At 38.0% G+C, this 19,608-nt stretch overlaps 1 protein-coding gene across 1 annotated transcript in view; it reads right to left on the reverse strand.

Annotated features, from left to right (window-relative positions):
- Nucleotides 1-4,331: 4,331 nt before the first annotated feature.
- Nucleotides 4,332-19,608, reverse strand: part of Kcnh7 (potassium voltage-gated channel subfamily H member 7) — a 150,468-nt gene continuing 135,191 nt past the window's right edge. Inside the window, exons 12-14 of the mRNA XM_059258841.1 lie at nucleotides 15,414-15,582; nucleotides 6,205-6,397; nucleotides 4,332-4,646 (exon numbers count right to left, since the gene is read on the reverse strand). Of these exons, the coding sequence (XP_059114824.1) occupies nucleotides 4,380-4,646; nucleotides 6,205-6,397; nucleotides 15,414-15,582 (629 nt within the window). The 3' untranslated portion in view covers nucleotides 4,332-4,379. The remainder of the gene's footprint in view (nucleotides 4,647-6,204; nucleotides 6,398-15,413; nucleotides 15,583-19,608) is intronic.

A 19,608-nucleotide genomic window follows, 5' to 3' on the forward strand; every position in this document is an offset into this window, starting at 1 on the left:
ATTCACCTTGCAGAATTTAACACTAATTCAGAGCAACAGAGGGAGTCACATCCTCACCACCAATATTCTCAATATTATTACTTGAAAGCTGTGAAGCTTATAGCACAAAATTGAGGGAAAGATTACAGCTACAGTTAAGTTTTTCAGAATCAAAAACTTCAGTCTTGGAAGCAGCTATTTAGTTACTTTGCACTTGTTCAAAAGAAAATTTTTTTCTTCCTTTCTTTCATGTTCCTGGCAGGGGGTCGGGGTGCATTTTAGGATTTCTTTTTTTAAGCACCTACTTTGTGCCAGGCACTTTTTTTTATTTGATTTTGTTTCTCCTCAGACTTTAGTGAGGCAAAGACTATAATCTCATTTTTAAAGACTCAGGAGAAAATTCTCAGAAGGTAATTCACTCAGGGTGACATAGCATGTGAATGGAAGAGCTACTGTTAGGATCGAGTTGGCCTGACTACAGAACATACTTTTTGGACCTCTGTGTTTTAGTGTGCATACAGACCATGGTAAGGAGAGCTCCTTGAAGGATTAGTGCTGGATGCCAGCCTTCCTGTTTCTGATTTAGTAGATCTGGGATGAGACTTAGGACCATTTGTTTCTGAGTTCTTAGGTGATCTGAGCATTGCTAACCTCAGGACAACAGCTTAAGATCACTCCACAGCAACCTGTCCTTCAAGTGCCTTTGAATGTACAGGATTGACACGTTTATGTTACTACGAAACTGTGATTAAAAATGAGAAATCAACTCAGTTTTTGATCTAAAGGTTTTTAACATTAATAAGAAGCCAATTAATACATTGAGAACTTGGGTTTTTTTTGGTTTTGTTTTATCCATGAATAAACAATATAGAGCCCCTTATATTAAATTATAGCCAGAGTTACAGTTCATTTCTAATTGATTAATTTCCTGAATTGCTTCTTTCCCTGACTATAAAACATGTTAATTATTAGTTACTCTTTTATATATACTGAGGAGGTGATACATTTTTACCCTTACCTATAATGTATAAGTTGTGATTTGAAAATGACATTTGGATATAAATGTTTTTCTCTTAGGTATTTTGGAGCCAGTGTACAAGTTCAAGTCCATACAACCTTGAGTTCTAATACGCACATGTTAACCCTGATTCCCAATGTCACTATACCGGACTAGAGTAGAAAAGTTAATTCTGATGGCCAGTCCATTGTAATGGACTTGAAATTTACCTTGTCTCAAATTGGCTCCCTGCTTTGCCCTGTTTGCTGAATTAGTGATTATTATATTAAAAAGATCACTTCTGTATTTTTTATTCCTGGTTTTCTCATCAGCTAATTAAAGTATGGGACTCCCCGCTGGGATAAAGTGATGAGTCTGAGAGGCAATTCTCTGACCAGCAGTTAATAGCTGTGGGAGGGCAGCTCAGCCAAATCAGCTTTAAGACAGCAGTTTGTTTTTTAAGGACATGGAACTAGATGATAATTTTACATTAAAGCTGAAAGGTGCTATGTCCATGCTTCTAAGTCCCTCTAAGGAAAGCAGTTGCTGGACTGCTTTTTGGCTGGTGCAGTAGTTGGACGTGGCCTTAGGCAGGACCCCAAGTTGGAGGTGTCACGTTGCTTTGCAATAAGTGATAGGTAGGGTAATGCTATTTTAAAGTTATTTTTAGGCTGGGACAAGGGGATGCACATTGTATATCAAGATGATTGATTTTCTTATTCATAAGTCAGTTAAACTGTCTGTTCACCTGACATTTATGACTATGTGTATGTTTATGTTGCTTGGGCACTTTCAAAACGAATATACTATAGGATAAAAAGGTCCCTTTATGTTTGTACACAACCCTCTCAGACTTACGATTTAAACAGCACACAATTATTTTATGTGGAGGAATTAAGAAGGGAAGGAGTTTGGATTGTGCTAGAATTTAAACTACCTGGATGTTTGTATACCACCCTTTATCTTCCCTTTCCTGCATGCCCAGTTTTTATAAAGAAATATAAATGGAGGCTTCCAATAGGCCAAATTGCATGCATGTCATACCAAATGTTGCAGCTGGAGCATCCGCTAATCAGATCAAACAATCAGCCTCAGTTCCTCACCTGCCAAACCCTCTCTCCTTACAAATGAATGAGCAATAGCTAGGGAATTTATGCTGAATGCTTGTGGAGCTGAGGGAGAATAGTCTTCAGGAAATGTGTTGCAGCTGCAGAGTGTGCCCCAATATGAAAAAAAGATCCCTAAATACTAACTCGTATCGCTACTCATGTGACTCTCCAGTGTGTGGCACCTCATTCGAATATTTGCTGAGTGAGTGAATGAAAGTGGCCAGTAGTCCGCATTTGTATCTGTACCATATCAAATGATTTGGGAAGCCCATTCTAATTATTAGACTTTTGGTTGACTTGACTCGTCTTTTGCCGTAGGTACGCAATCACTTACGATTACTTTTCTTAAATTGAGAATAAGAACATGCCTATGTGTAGATTTCCTTCCACTCAGGTCAGACTGGCAAATTCTGTGACTGCTTAAAAGTATATAGGGAACAATTTAAGGTTACTCTAATCACGTTTTAAATAGAATAATAGTGTCATGCACATTTAATAAATTGCTTGCATTTGAAGTGGATTAATGATTAGTGTCGAAGGTGAAGGAAAATTCAACCATTTAATAATGTACAGATAAACTATTATTTAAAGCTCTGTAGGAGCATAAGAATTAGTAGAAAAATCAAGAGGCCTTCAACAAATTTTCTAGATGTTTGTTCAGGAGAAAAGAACACAAAGGGTTAGTCTCTGATAATTTTTTAAATTATAATTGAGTTGAAAATAGAATTTAACTAGAGTTTGACCAATCAGAATTATAAATTGTATTTTTTCCTGTGTTGATTTTATGATCCAAATGCCACCTCCTTTGCCCAAACAGTACCTAACACTAAAAGGTGTTAGACTATATATATATCTTCTACTATATATATATCCTGGGATGGAATCAACATATAATCAGCCCAAATTATATGCAATGGATTTTTTACTTAATTTTCAATTAACTTAAGAATTTCCTAGGTGGACCAATGAATATTGTTTGTCACAGCTGGGATAAGCAAGGAAACAACCCATTCTTAATGAAAGACAGTTTTGCTGATAAATACTCTGAAATTGCATATTTTAAAAAATGTGGGTATGTACTATTTAATCAAATGCAAGATTGCTCTCACATATAAATCTGAAAAAAATTGTGGCTGTCCTTTTTGTAAGTGGCATGTTAAGAGCCACCCCCAACACACAAAATAATCTTCATTTTAAGACTTCAGAAAAATGCACTACTGTAAAAATTTTAGGTAGCTTGTGAATGAAGCTACGAAAGAATTTACTAGAGAGATCATTTTGTTCTCTTACTGATGTTGTCCTATATTCCTAATTGTTTAGCTGAAGATAAGCTCGGGGAAGCATTGTGACTCCTCAATCTGTCAGAAAACGGGGCAGAAATTCACAAAGGTCTTTCTGTTCTCCTCCCACTTGCCTGCCTAAAAGCAGGGTATAGAGACTCCTTCTGGACAGATTGCTCACCCGCCCAGAGACGGCAGCTCCCAGACAGCTGGGAGCAGGTGACTGCTTCCCACAGTTTCCTCAACAGTGGAAGCCTGGGACAACTTTGTCCTGTCACCTCTCCAAAATGAGTAGCTTTTGTTGAAGGTCTTATATAACCTGGGACATGAAACTAGGACCTGAGTTCCTGTTGAAAGCTCACATGTCTTTTCTTCCACGTGATCTGAAGTTCTACGTATTTATTAAGAAAGAACTATATCCTTTGGTACTTTTGGATTTAGCTCCCTTTCTGACTGATATGTATAACTCAAACTTCATATCTTTCTGTTAAATTATTATAGGAAATGAAGGTAAGTAACTACAAACATGTCAATACAGAAGGAAATCTGTTCTCCAAAGTGACTAACTTCCCTTATCCCCACCCACCTTGAACTCCCCTAAGTTGAGGATCATCTGAGTTGCACTCATGAACACTTTCATTCCTAGGTTTCTTATTTGCTCGGAAGGCTTTTTCATAATCAAGCACTGATTCAGTAAAAGCGGTAAATAGGAGTCTCCATGCAAGAGAAACTGGAGTTTCCTAACATGCACATGATTTAAAAAATAAAATTAAAAAATAAGGTGCCTTGAGATGCTGGCAGTTTGAACATTTGGAACCAAAAGCTCTTATGTACATTTACATCCTAACCGCTCAACTTTACCTTACAAGCTTCAATTTAGGAAAAATATACAGTACTTTTGCATATAATGGTACCTTGTGAGCCCCTGAGTCAAGTAGAGAGGATTTAAATACAAAAAGGAAAACAGCCATTAAAAGCACTTACATTGGATGTGGAGGAAATAGTACAAAATGATTACTTTCCTGGTAGACCAGGATCAGAAACATGCCTATGGAGACCCAAGATCCCTACAGTGCTTAGGGAAGAATCTGGCAGAGATGGGTGCCGGATGGGATGAAGGTAAGTTTTTCGTTGCCGTGGGTGAAGCTCTAAAGACGCATCACTGTCTTGTTTTAAAAGTGAAGTCAAGTTGTCTTCTGAGGCTGTGTTCAGATGTCTTCCGCTTGAGAGGGATTCTTTGGATTTGAGTTTGGATTTTTCAAGGTCTAGAAATTCAGGACACTGGTAGAAAGAAAAGAAAATGTGCTTTTATACTTCATTCCAATAGTTAAATAAGTTATATTCATGTAATTCATATGTGTTTGCTCTCCCCAACCATTATATGTGGTTAACACATACATAGTATCTCTCTCCTAAAATGGACCCCTAAATTAAGGGGTCTGTTATCTCAAGTAAAGAATTTTAATTTCACCCTAAAGCCAGATTTAAAAGTTAAGTTTTTTTTTTTTTAAGGTATTCACTTTGAGCTGTGTATGGTTGAGTTTTAATTCAAAACTTAAGGCTGGATTAAGAAATGACTCTTGGTGACTAGCCTTATCTAAGAAGGAAAGTGATGAAGGAAATAAAATCATCATTCCTATCAGAAATTACTGCCCAAACCAACTGCAAAGAAGAAAGCACATAATTGTATGTATTTCCCATCCACTAAAAACCAGTAAAAGAGGAATTAATGTTTATATTTTGGATTGTCATTATTTTCCTTTTGACACAATAACTTCTGTTATCAAGTTTCATTTTCTAGAAAATTTTACATTCCATACAGAAATGTACACAAGACTGTCTATACATTCTCACTGAGATAATCTTTCTTACGTTCAGCTGCCCACGATGCTTAATTAACTGAGAGGGGCACTACCCAAAGGATTAGTCAGGATAAGGACACTTCACTTGTCTTGTCTCACCAAGTATATTATCATTCAAGTGATAAAAACTTTGAGATGTCTGCTGGCAAGCAGGGCACAGATGTGTTTGCCAGTCTGACTGCCTTTGAACCTCAGATCTAGTCCAGTTAACTGCTATCTCTCTTTCTTCTCGAAGACCTATCCTGCCTTGTGGCACTGTAGCAAGTTACAGGCTTTTCTCTGACATACTTCTTTTTCTTCTATTAGCCAAGAGCTATTCTTTACTATTAAAATCTCTACAGGATGCTAGTTTACATAGGTTGATTCTCGAGTAATAACATGGCCTTTGAAATAACTGTTAATGTTTAGGGAAAAGAGCTTTCTTACAAGCATGAAGATAGTTTGGATCACTAGCAGCCATATGGAAAGTTGGGTTTTGTGCACTTGTAATGCCAGCACTGGGGAGACAGGGACAAAAGGGTACCTGGGGATCACTGCCAGCAAGTCTGGCCAAATTAGTGATGTTTGTTCATTGAGGGAGCTATCTTAAGAATAATAGACAGTGTCATGTAATAATATGCCTGTCTCAAAAAAATAAGATGAAGAAAGAAACCTGGTGCTTTTCTTCTGGCCTCTACCTACCCCTCTCCACACACACAGAGAGACACACAGAGACACACTCACACACACACACACACACATACACACACACACACACAAGCTTGTATACATAAATGATACTGTTTAAAATTCTTCTTTAAATCTGTTGTTTGCAACTTTTAAGAACACATAATGCAAAATCACAAGTACAGCTTACAGAAACCCTGAGCAGAGACAAAGGAGAATGAAAGTCCGTATTTTCCACATGTGATTCTTACTCAGGTTATCCTGGAGATACACTCAAAGAGATACCTCAGCTTTACAATGTCCACACTCACTTGGGAGGAGGGGCTGAAACTCCGGTCAGTCTTAATGGATGCTCTGGGGTGACTGGTCCTCAGCAGACGGAGGACAGGTCTCTGATACTCGGCTCCTGCAGTCACCATGCTGTAGGCTGGAGGGACCACTGCGGTTTGTTTCTGCAGGAGCTGTAAGATGGTCTGGATGTCTGTGGTCATTTGGGATTCAAGTCTGCAAAACATGCAGGAAGGGAAAGATAGATAGTCTTAAAGAGTCATGACTTGTAAGAACATCTGAGAAAGCATCAGCATTGCCAACAAACAGAATGATGAGCTGCCCTGAATGGGAAAGACAAGAGAGTGGAAGAGGGACTCTCCTTACTTGATCCTTTCTATTAGAATCAATTACTCTGACTCAGACCATTGATTTGTTATGCACGTACTAACAGAAAAACAGAGGGTACATACTGTAAGTTTTATTTCTACAAAACTTTATTGATTTTAAACTATAAATCACATTTAGAATATTGTGGTCAATAATTATCTGATTTTGCTTAGGTTTTTTTTTTTTTTTTTTTTTTTTTTTGGTTTTTCGAGACAGGGTTTCTCTGTGTAGCTTTGCGCCGTTCCTGGAACTCACTTGGTAGTCCAGGCTGGCCTCGAACTCACAGAGATCCGCCTGGCTCTGCCTCCCGAGTGCTGGGATTAAAGGCGTGCGCCACCACCGCCCGGCTTGCTTAGGTTTTTATTCAACTATTTGTGAACTGTTTTCCCCCCTTTAAAGAAGAACTTGGTAACACATTTCTTTTCTTTTTAAAATATTTTTTAGTGCATTGGTGTGTTACCTATATGCATGACTGTATGAGGGTGTCAGATCACCTAGAAGTAGAGTTACAGCTGTGAGCCACCATGTAAGTGCTGGGAATTGAACCTGTGTACTTTGAGCAGCCAGTGCTCTTAACTGCTGAGCCCCAGTAATACATTTCTTTAAGATTACAACATCTTAGGAAAACTTCTTACAAAATTTGTATTTTCACTATGTGCTGACGCACAAACAAGAGTTACCTGAAAGGAGGGAACCTCAACTGAGAAAATGCCAACATGAGATTGGCTGTAGGGTATTTTCTTAATTAGTAATTGATGGGGGAAGGCCAAGAGAATTGTAGATGGTGCCATCCCTGGGCTGGTGGTCCTGGGTTCTATAAGAAAGCAGGCTGGGTGAGCTATGGGGAGCAAGCCAGTAAGCAACACTCCTCTATGGCCTCTGTGTCAGCTCCTGCCTCTAGGTTTCAGCCCTGCTTGAGTTCATGTCCTGACTTCCTTCGATATGGAAGCATAAGCTGAATAAACCCTTCCCTCCTCAACTTGCTTTGGTCATGGGAGCAGGGACATGTCACAGGGATAGACAGTAACCCTGGCTAAGACACACTATTTTATCTTGCCTCTCTCCTCTTCAAAGCAAGTTCTATACGTGACTCATCATGCTTTCTTTATTTTTCATTTTATTTTATTTTATTTTATTTAATGTTCATTGTTGTTAAACACTAAATACCTTTCCTGTCTGTGGTCCAGAGCTTCGGTATTTAAGAGACAGAGCAAACTTCAAGTTTATTTGCTTCTATGACCCATCTGGCTTGCACAATGTAAAAGCAACCATTGCTTTCTCCAAAGCTCACACGTCGTCAACCACTCGTTTTAAAATAAATTTCAAGAGAATAATCACAAAATACAATTGGTTTGTGCCAGGTCCAAAGGAAACTCCAATTCTCCAAACTCCAAAAGGCTGTCCAAATATCCAGAAAGGAGCTCAACCTGGACTATGGAGGATTTCTGGCAGTTAGACAAAGGCCAGCGTTCCTCAGCCACTTGTGAAACCTGTCCCCATCTGCCAAAAGGAGTCATTTCCCTTACCTCTGGCAGAAGGAAAGTCATTTCCCTTACCTCTGGCAGAAGGAAAGTCAAGGTAGCCTCAGGCTCCCTCAGTCCCTACTCACAAGTACTTGTTATATATCTCAAAGTCCATGCTAACATCCTAGCCCTTCTCACCTCCCCCTGTACCCTAAACCCCTGATGGGCCTCCCTCCCCCAGCTACTCATTCTCCTTATAACTCAGTGATCACTGCTCCTGCCCCTGCTGTTCTCACCACACTTTCTCTACCCTCTGTCTCCTCCTCTTCTCCCCTCTCTTGCAGATGATCCGGATGCATCCAGTCTGCTGCTCTGGACTCTGGCTGTTTTCTATCTCAAACAAAACAAAACAAAACAAAACAAAACAAAACAAAACAAAACAAAACAAAACAAAACAAAACAAAACAAAACAAAACCAAACCCTTTAACTGTACCATGGAGCATTCATGTCAGCAGTCACTTTACTGTGCTCCCTCACACACATCTGGTGCTGAAACCCTCACCCACAATTTGGGTCCTCAGTGTGGACAGCTTAAGATAAGGGATTTTATGGGTGTAAGAACAAAATTTGGACCATATGCCTTTTTGAATTATCATATTTGTGCTTATGATTTACCAATTGAATTAAAAAAAAAGAGAGAGCAATAAAGCTTTGAACTATTTGCCCAGTTAAATACACTTATTTATGGAAATTAGCTTTGATTTTAAAGGAAATGAAAATCTGGGAAACAATAGAAAAGCTATATATTATTTCTAATTTTAATTTTGAGATTAGTATCTTCCTGTGTAGGGAGACCAGGCTAGCCAAGCACTTTCTTCTCAAGTCTCTGGAGTTAGTAGAATTACAGGTGTGCCAGACAATAGGTTCTTTTTACCTCTTAATATTAACATTCAAAATCTGTCTTTTCGAATTATAATGTAGCCTTATAGATTTTCTTCCATTGGTAAATATAACCAGAAAGTGCCCTAGTATTCTTTATACCAATAGCTTATAAAACATGTTTGATTTGTCATATTGTGTCACAGCTGCACCCTGAAAATGAAAAAATACAGCTATCAACTGGTTGATGCCTAAATGCTTTATGTAATTGTGTTACAAATTAAATAGAACAGAATTATTATTTTGTTGTTATGAGTCAATTTTTCATTTCATACACAAATTTTTTTCTGCACCAATAATTCTTCCCGCATTTAACTCTTTCAGAACTATTTTGTTATGGGGCAAGACAAGGCAGAGAGAGGTCTTACATTCTTGCTGAAACCATTTCAGATTTAACTAGAATTTGATCTCCTTGATGGAGACCCCATGGGAAACCACCCAACTCTATTCTAGGAACCCAAGGTCAAGATGTCTTAGCTAACTTAGCCTCTGTTAAACTGCCTGTTTCTGCAAAGCCCTTCCTGCAGCTGCCAGTGAGGATGTGCCAGGATGTGGTTTCTGCCTTAAAAAAAATCTCTATGTTCTGGACAGTAGGGGCCACACCTTGGTCTCCCAAACTCTCGGGTGTGGTCCCAGCTGGCTTGAATAAAGACTTTCAATTGGCTATACACTGAGTCTGAGTGTGTCATCTTTGATGAGCTTCCATAACAATCTCTCTCCTCTCCCTAGCCCTGAAATAAAATTCTAATTCAAACGTCTTATGAATATCTGTACAAATTTATCCTATCAATTACAACATCTAAGTAGTGAATGGATTACATGATGCTCTTTACTATTGTTGCCAAGATACACTACTGAATGTAAAATGACTTATCTGTGGATACTGGAATAAAAGCTTCATTGACAAGTCAGATTCAAGATGATGATATTTCTGAGTCCTGTAAAGCCTTTGTTAAACAGCAACAGTCTTTGAGGAAAGAAATCTCTTTAAAATAGATTCTATTTAAATAATGTATATGTCAGACACATTCACAGGAAGGTAGGGCTTCATCAGCTATACGCCTGATAATACAGTCTGCTGCTATAAGTGGGACTTCTCACATGAGAACATCATGAAAAGTCAAGTGGCCAGTGTAGAGTGAGACTGGACACAATCTGTGCTAATACTACTTACATAAGACTAAAGACTTTCTCTATCAACTTGACTTAGTTGTTTGTTGCAAGGAAATTTTGCATAAGAAAAATGAGACTAGGTTAAGAGCTATGTTTTTTGTAGGTTCCTGTTCAGCACAGGAACAGCTACAAATCAGCTCATTGGAACACCTTTTTTTTTTTTTTTTTTTTTTTTTTTTTGGTTTTTCGAGACAGGGTTTCTCTGTGTAGCTTTGCGCCTCTCCTGGATCTCACTTGGTAGCCCAGGCTGGCCTCGAACTCACAGAGATCCGCCTGGCTCTGCCTCCCGAGTGCTAGGATTAAAGGCGTGCGCCACCACCGCCCCGCTGGAACACCTTCTTAATCAAACTTCACCAAGTCTTGTTAAGTCTTGCTTCTCTTTTCCCATAAATTCCAAAGTATTATGTCATGAATTTTGCACAATTGTATGGTTTTTTAATTTTACGGTTTGGATACAAATTGTATTTTTAAAAGGCTTATATGTTGAAGGATTAGTCTCTGGATCACAAGGATTCCTACCCAATCACTGCATTAACCCATGGGTAGATTTGGAATTTGAAGGCACTACTGGAAAACAATGGAAACCTTCATAGTTTGGGCCATGTTGGAGGAAGTGCATCACTGAGAGTGTATCTGTGGGGGATGGATCTTACTCTAGACACCTTCCTGTTAAATCTGTGTTTCCTGGGTGCCATGAGACAAGCTGTGCCCACCAGGTTTTCTAGCCATCATGTTCTTCCTCACCATACCGCCCAACAAGCCACAGAAGACAATGTCTGAAACTGTGAAACAATGTAAAACTTGCCTCCTTTGGAATTGCCCCTCTAGCATATTTACAACAGTCTGGAAAAATCAGCACAGTTCCCTTTTGTGAGGGTCCAGACTCCAAAATCCTGTAAACATTGTACTTCTTAGTGCCCTTTCTGAGACATCCCTCAGTCTTCTTTCCTATATTATTTTTAGCACTTTAGAAAATTATTTTACTTTGTGATTATAATTACATCATTTTGCCTTGCCATTCCTCCCTCCAAACCTTCCCATATACTCCTTCTTACTTTCTTTCAAATCGTTTTGCATTAATTGATGTTATATACATATATATGTATATATATATTCCTAAATACATAAGTACAATCTTGTATATATGTTTTCAAGACTTTAAAAAATGAATTAGGTGATTGATATTTTTCAGCAAAGGAGGGTATAGTAATTCGTGTCTGCACAATGCATAGTATTTATTTTCATGTTATGGCGAAGGTCTATTTGCTGAATTAGAATGGAGTCTTTTTAGAATACATAAAGTACTTTGAAAGAATTACAAAGATTCATTTTTTTTCTTTGTTTATAAAGCACAAAGTAGCCTGGTTTTAGGGTTTTTATTTTTTTTTGTGTGTGTGTGTCTGTGTGTGTGTGTTAGTATAGCATAAAGTTGTAGAAAAAGAACAGTTTTACTCAAAGATCTGCTTTCAATCAAGATGACATTAGGTAGGAGGGAGAGATCAGAAAACCATGATGAATGACAATTGAATGTGATCTAATTATTGACAGGACATGTGTGAGCACCAGAATTTGGATTCCCAGAACTCACATGAAAAGCTGGGCAGATGTGGCTGCCATCTGCAATTCCAGCACTCAGGAGGCAGAGAAGGGAGGTACCCAGACAAACCTGGATAGCTATGATACCTAACTGACAAATTCTGAATGAAACTTTGAATGAATAAGTACGTTAGAAAATAAACAATATTGACATCTAGTGTCAATTTTGGACCTCTATACATGTACACATATGTACATAAGCATAACCCTCACATATGCATCTTGACACATTACATATGTGCACACACACATATCATATAAACACTAAAAAAAGTAAGTGAAGGACATGGATAATAAATTGTAACAGAAAATGAAGCAGTACTAAATGTCATGGTAGTGGAAGGCAGACACATTGTTTTGTGTGTTCTGCAATAGAAAGACCATTGCCAACAAGTTTTACATTTTTTAGGTCATCTTATTTGTGTTCCTTGAGTATCCCTGGCAGCCTGTTAATATGTGGACTCTGCAAATTCCAGACCTACTCTCTTATAATTGCATTTCTACAACTTACCCAGTGATCTGAGTGCACATTAAAGCTTGAGAAGTTCTGCTGTGGGATCAAGCATTTGTAATTTCCCCAACTATGTATGTGTCTAGGCATACAATGTAAATATTTAAGAACAGTTGTGTAACCCTTTAAGCCTACATGTAGCTTAATTGGTCATTAATGCTGGAAAAAAAATGAGGTCAAAGCAAAGGCCACTCAAGGTATATTATTTGTGTTTGTTTTGATTATATTTTAGTTTTAATATTTGTGTTTGTATTTGTATTGGACAACAATATAATAATTCACAGGTCTGCATTTGTCAATGCAGACATGTCAACCAGGGCAGATTCAACTCTCAGAAGAGTTCTAGGACTTCCTCTGCAGAGTAGAGTCCGATTTAGACTGACCTTTTCAATTCTGTTTTCTATATATTTTACTTTGTAGAACAAATTGGAAAAGAAGCTGTTGGGGATCAAGTGCAATGAAAGCATCACACATCGAGCTTTAAAATCGGCTAAGAAGACATGCTATAAAACATTGGTGAAGATATCAGAAATAACTGAAAAATTAGTCAAGAAGAACTACTAATTGTGGTAACGATTCCAAACATGGTCAGAAGTGTCCGCAGACACTGGAAGCAGGCCAAAAGAGACATTACTACTTTTAACAGTGGAAAAATATGACTTAGAAACTTAGTACTACTTTTATCAGTGGAAAAATAATGTAAGAAAACAACAAATATCATCACTAACATGCGATTAAACTCAAATGTGTTCTAGATGTAAATACTTAAAAGTTTTTATTTTCAGTTCTCGGACACAATGAAAATGTTTTTGTAGTAATTTTATATGTCTTATAAGCATTCTTGGTATTTATGACTAGACAACAAAGGAACACTATAATCTTGATTTCAGTCCCCAAGACTGGTGCAAGCCCAGGAGTGTATGTGGAGCAAGAGAATAGCAGTAAAGCAGACGAAGTCAGACAATAGTGCAGCCTTACCTCGCTGCACTCACATTCTCCATTTTGTACAGCATGTACAAACAGACTACAAATTCTGCATCAAGAAGAATTTGTATTTGCACTAGACATGGATAAACGTTTTCCTGTTTTTATTCATTAAAGACACACTGTAACAATTATGGATATAACATTTATGTTGTATTATGCTTTATGGTAATGTAGAGATGATTTAAAGTATGCAGGAGGATTATGGGTAAGTTACATGCAAAATGGTGTTATTTTGTGTAAAAAGTTGAGCAAACATGGGTTTTGGTATCTAAGTGATATCCTGGAACCAATCCTTTGTGGATACCAAGATATGACTGTAAAAGAGCAATGTTGCTGGTAGATATGAAAACCTTGATTCTAGGAATGTTAAATGACTTCATCCAGATAATAAACATAGTTAAGATCCACCTAGACTAACCAATTCTACACACTATTGAGCTAATGAAAGCACTGTTGTCTCCATCATTTACTTACTCTCTCTTCCAAGAAGAGCAACAATGACCACTACTACCAGCACAGACAAAATCAATAGAATTAAGCACAGATAATAAATAAATTCCATTAGCTCCTTTCTCGTGACTGTGATCCAATACCTGAGAAGAAGCAGCGTGAAGAACTGGAGGTTTATTGTGGCTCAGAGTACAGTCTACCATGGAAAGGAAGGCCTGGCAGTGAGAATGGCTCTCAGCTGTGACAGCAGGCACATGAAGCTGCTTGCTCACATCTGGGTAGACCAGGAAGCAGAAGTAGGTCAGGAAGTATGCTTGGCTATACATTGCATAGCCTGCTCACAGTGACTCACTTCTTCCAGCTAAGCTTCACCTTGCAAAGGTTATATAATCTTTGATACATCATCACCTACTGGGGACCAGGTGTTCAGCATATAAGCCTATGGTGGCGGGGGGCGGGGGAGTCATGCCACATCCAGACCATTCTATAAGCAAATAATTTATGTCATATGGACAAAATTCATAGACAGACCGAGTATAGAAGAGTGTGCAAGTATTTTGGACACAATATACGCAAACATACTAATTAGGTAATTCCAAGGTGTATGAAAGATTGAATGGCGATGTGATATAATAAGAAGATGGACAGTTATGAAAAAGATGGAAAGAACTTACTATCCTGGCAGCTCTGGGTTGATAACTTTCTCCCCAAATTATGCTGACTTTTTAATTGCATTTGATGTATTCTTATTGTGGCTCTTTGTGTGCTTCATCCGTAAAAGCCCAGTAAATTCTGTGACTGCAGAAAAGTGGACAGTCATGGCATGGTGCTCCATCCCTTTTATCTTAGACAGAGCCAGCAGATGCCATTTATATAGGAGTTTAGTTTTTGTCTGTGGGTCTGTCTAGGGAAACCTAATCTCTGGTTCTTGTGTCCACACTGCAGACAGGGAAGACCGGTGTGTCAGAGAGGAAAAAACCTGCATAATCAGGTTTCAGGTAGCATGCTTTTCATAAGGCGTATAGGAAATGCATTAATTACCCATTTTTGCCTCTTTAATAAATCCTGTTGTGCCTTTGAGATACTTACCTTCTAGTATACTTGAAGTCAACACCGTATAAAACAAATTTCCAAACACACTCAGGGCAGCTATCCGACCATTTATCTAAAATTTTCTTTTGAGGCAGAATCTCACTCTGTTGTAGCCCTGGCTGGTATGGGACTCTCTATATAGATCAACCAGGCTTAGCACTCAGAGACTTGCTTGTCTCTTCTAGATGTTTTTGACCAATATAACTTTAAAGAACTAATACAGGCTTGAATAAAGTGTTACCTTTTTTCCCCCAAAATTAAAATTATTCCTCATATTATATTTGTCTAGATCAAAGGAAAGGAGGAGGGAGCAAGTCCCTCGTCTTTAGCTTATGAGGTTTTAAAAACATTAACATTTTTTAAAAGTTGACTTAATCATTTTTTTTTAAATGTCACAGCTCAGGACTAATTCGGAACAACTAAATAATATACAAGGATTAAAAGAAGGAAGTTGTCAGTTAAGAAGTGAAATGTAAATTATTTTGAGGGCAAAAGGAGTTTTAAAGGCAACCAGTGCAAATGATATACAAATGGTAAGCAAATATAGGGTGCTTGATGGCAAAAGTTTTCTAAATTTAGTGTACCTCGGTATTCTTTATTTCATGTAATGTACATAAATAAATTCCGCTTTTGCTACAACTATTCATTTACCTGTTAAGTTGCTCTTGAAGTAAATCTAACCTTTGCTCCACTTCCCCATAGGTGAGGTCGCTTTCAGTCTCAGAGATCCCCCAGGCAGCTCTCTGAAGCCCTGAGGGACTGCATTCTTCAGGCTGAGCCCGGGCAGGCTCTCTTTCCCAGCTGTGTGTATCAGTGATATCTGTGGGAAAGAGAAGACAGATGTCAGCTGCTTTGGAAGCCCCTTTGCCTTGGCAATACAAAGACATCTACAAGGCAGACTAGGAGGATCTGTTCAGTTGGAAGCTCCCCTTTGCCTCATAACCCTCCACCCCATTCCAAATCTCGCCCTTCTCAGAAAGTCCAACAAGCTGCCGCTCCTCCCCAGGAGCTGCTCAAGACTGAATCTACAGGGTATTTAAGCTCTGGTCCCTACACCTGCCATGTGATTTCTCTTCTTCCCTCCCCCGCCTCACTTCTGGGGGGCAGGGGCTGGAGAGTCACCTGAGGGCATTTTGCTTATTAAACATAGACTTTTAATATGGCTTCATCTGGCTTATTGCGTTGGCAGAGAAACCTACTACTGGAGATTCAAAGATACCTTTTAGTATCTCCAGGCATAATCCAAAACAGAGAGAACCACAGGATTTCAAGGACATGACAACCACCATCTCCAAATTGTAGCAGAATCTTAGCCTTAAGCTGCCTATCTTACCTCCCCCATCTCTTTTCATAGGATTCAAATTCTGTAACAGATTTTTTTTTCAGGTTATTATATTTTCCATCTTTTTGTTGGTGCTGAGAAGACATGATGGACAAATTCAAAGTGATCCAACAGCCATGGTTTTATACTATTAAATTTGGGAGAAAATAGCAAGTTTGGTTTGCAATGCTTTACTCAAAACATAAGATTGTTAGCACTCCTACCCATAAGGTAATTTGTACATATATGATTCTGCTTGAGCCCAAGAAAGTCAAGAGAGAAGTGTGGCTCTTCAGGGTGTTTCCCTTAGACCAGCAGAGGCCAGTGCTGAGCCAAGGAGCCACAGTCTCTAGATGAGAAGTCTTAAAGGTCCTCAGCTACTGTTCCATGCCTTCAACTTCCTTAAAGGTACTTTTGGGCTATATTTAATATAATCACACTGCTTTCTAGAATTTTCTTCTTGTGAATCTTTTATTATTAATATTTTTCATGTTAATATACTTTAGAACAAACTTCTTATGTGCTCAATTCTACTTTTCTGGTGTGCCTGGTGTTAAATTCCAGATTCTGCTAAGCATCAGGAACTGAAGACAAAGACTGTGACCCTGAAGAATTCAATTGAGAATGATGAGATCGTGTTTCATAGAATGAGTCATTTTATGAACCTCTTGTAGTATTGTTCTCCTAAAATCTCCGAATGAATGTATACTACCTTCTTCCTCATTTTTATCAAGACTTGTAATGCTCTGAACACACTTTCTTCTACAAAATGTCGGAAGGGTAAGAAAATAAAACCAGTGAAGAAATGGAACTAGATGTGGAAGATTATCTCAGCAACAAAGAAAAGGGAATTTTTCTTTCATGGGAGAGCTGGTGGGAGGGAAGACGTACCTCAAGTGGGTCTTTGTTTTCCCACGGAAGTAGCTCTGGGTTATTGAATGTGGATTGGGTTCCAGGGACATTTTAAAAGAAAGTCTTAACAAGTAGCTATGATTAAATGGCAAGGAAAGTTATTACATAAAGATAAGGAATTTACATCCTCAGATATTTAAAAAAAAGGACTGAAAGTATCTAAATTGGGCAGGATTAGCTCTGATTCTAGAAATAGGGAACAGAACTGTGAGACTTCCTTTCCTATGGCTTCTCTGAAAGCACACTGGGGGGTGCATTGTACTCCCCCTTTCTAAGCAGATGACAAAAAAAAAGAAAGAAAGAAAACTATGCTTTTTCCTTGGGTTTTCTCTCCCTCTCGTTTATCACTGAATGCACAAAAAAGTCTCTAATGATGTGCTTTTTATTTTCATCTCAGTAGGGGAGGTTATAAGGAAGAAATTAACATAACCAAAGACAGCATGTAAAAAACAAGGCCAGGTTCCTTGTTTTGTGGAAATGGCTAACAGACTTCAGAGACTTCCCTGTGATATCCAGAGAAGGCTCCTGATTACGGCATCTTTAGCCTGCAGGATCTTGGTGTTCAACGTTTTTCCACAGTGTCAGTGTATCGCTTCCTTTCAAGTTTTGCCGGACAGGAAGACATGTGAAGAATACAAAGGTAAAACCCCAGATTTCTCTGAGAAGTGGGACTTGGTTTTTGCCCACAGGACATTTGAACCAACTTAAAACGCAAAACCACAGCACAGTGTCTACGTAAACTAGATCTTCTACTCTGGGCTGGTGATGCTAAATCAGCATGTAGAACATGTACAAGGAGCTTGGAGATGCCAGGGACTGTGCCCTCTTGTTTCTCCACAGCCAGTTCTTGTAGGAACATTTCTTCAGAGAGACTGAGAACAGATAGCATGGAAGGCTATGTAAGGTCCTCAGGAGCTTTGTGCCAAGTAACCTCACTGAATTTCTGCCTCTGCTTAACAGCCCCCTCATTTTACAATCATGTAACACATTGATTTTTAAACGATGCTGGTGAATCACTTGCAGTAAATTATGGAGGGTAGTATTTTTCTTTGATACTTGAAAAAAGGATTATCTGAGTAGAAATGAATAAAATGTGTACTGTGAGACTGAGGCTTCCTTGATTACGATTTAATTTTTAATTAAAATTTAGAGATATGTGATTAATTTGCTTTAATGGCAGAATTAAAAAAATAAAGAGTTCAAAGGGAGAAACCTTGGTTAGTTGTCTTAATCAAATGAGCATCCTTGTAGACACTTTCTAAAAATAGCTCAGACAGTATCTGCACTGGTTGCCTTGGAAAATGTTGCCATAGTTGCAAGACACATTTCTGCAAATGGATGAACAGAGGGTAAACCTTCATTTTCAGGGTTCACAGTTGCACTAGAGTCTATACTTGACCTCAGCATTAGGAAGGCCAGAGTCAATTTCATTTTTTTCTTTTTAAAGTTTTGCTTAAATAAACTCTTCTTTGGGATGACAAGTCTCAGAACATAAGGGAGTGAAAGTGCCTATTGCTGATGCAACTAAACTGTCAGAATGCAGCACTTGGATCTGTAGTCGTTATACCTACACTTACATATTGAAGTTCGTTACAATATATATCATTGTACTTTGAAAGTTTCTGTGGAATGATCTTTGCAGGGAATCAAGTTTTTAAGTTCTTCACTGGTTGATTATATTAATTAGTCATGTTAAATGCATGTCACCTTGACTGAAGCTTTGTGTCATCAATTTCATTTGTCAATAGACATGCCTATTTAGCTATGCATTATCAAGATAATTATTCGTGACTTGAATGTGGATTACATTATAAATTTTTGAAAACATGGATATTTAGAGATGTTAAAATCATCTGAAAATATAATTTGTTGGGCACAGAAAAGAGTTAATTAAAAGTTGGAAGAAGAAAAATTATGAGATGAAAGGCATTTGAATTTACTGTCAAGGAGAATCATTACAAAGTCAAAATCTCAAAAATATCTTTAATGGCTTGTCACTTGAGAGCCTAATATTCCAGAAGAAAACATGTTTCTACAAAAATCATCGTACAATTATTTTGCACATAGTAGTTATTGTTCAGTTAGTTCTTCAGAACTTTGACTTCCAGGATACAACCTGTTTTCTATTTTTAGTACAACCCAGAATCCATTTTCATAAATAACTAAAATGGGACATTTGATAATCACATCTAATATTCTATTCTTCCCCTGTGATGAATGAGATACTATTTCCATGCACTTCATCAAGATTTTAGGTTGTCTAGAGGACATTTGCATAAATTCTTAGCTTATTGCCATGTGACATCATGATAAAAGCTGATGTGACATGATAGGGAAAGGAACTCTGGGAAATTAGAAAGCCTAACCATCTTGCACTCAACAACACTGTGTTGTCGGGCATGCCTGTGGAATGATGATGATGATAAGTAGTGTCTACCTTCTCAGTGAAATACTTTTCTTTCCTCCCAGCAGAGCATGCTGGTTTTCTTCATTTTTGTTATAATCTTTTAATGTTTCATGATATTGTCTTTTAAAATATGTGTTTGTTTTTATTATGTGTATATATGTATGTGCTGCTTGTCTGCATGTGTAGCACATGCATGTAGAAGCCAG

Source organism: Peromyscus eremicus, chromosome 4, assembly GCF_949786415.1.
Source record: "Peromyscus eremicus chromosome 4, PerEre_H2_v1, whole genome shotgun sequence".
NCBI classification, from domain to species: Eukaryota; Metazoa; Chordata; class Mammalia; order Rodentia; family Cricetidae; genus Peromyscus; species Peromyscus eremicus.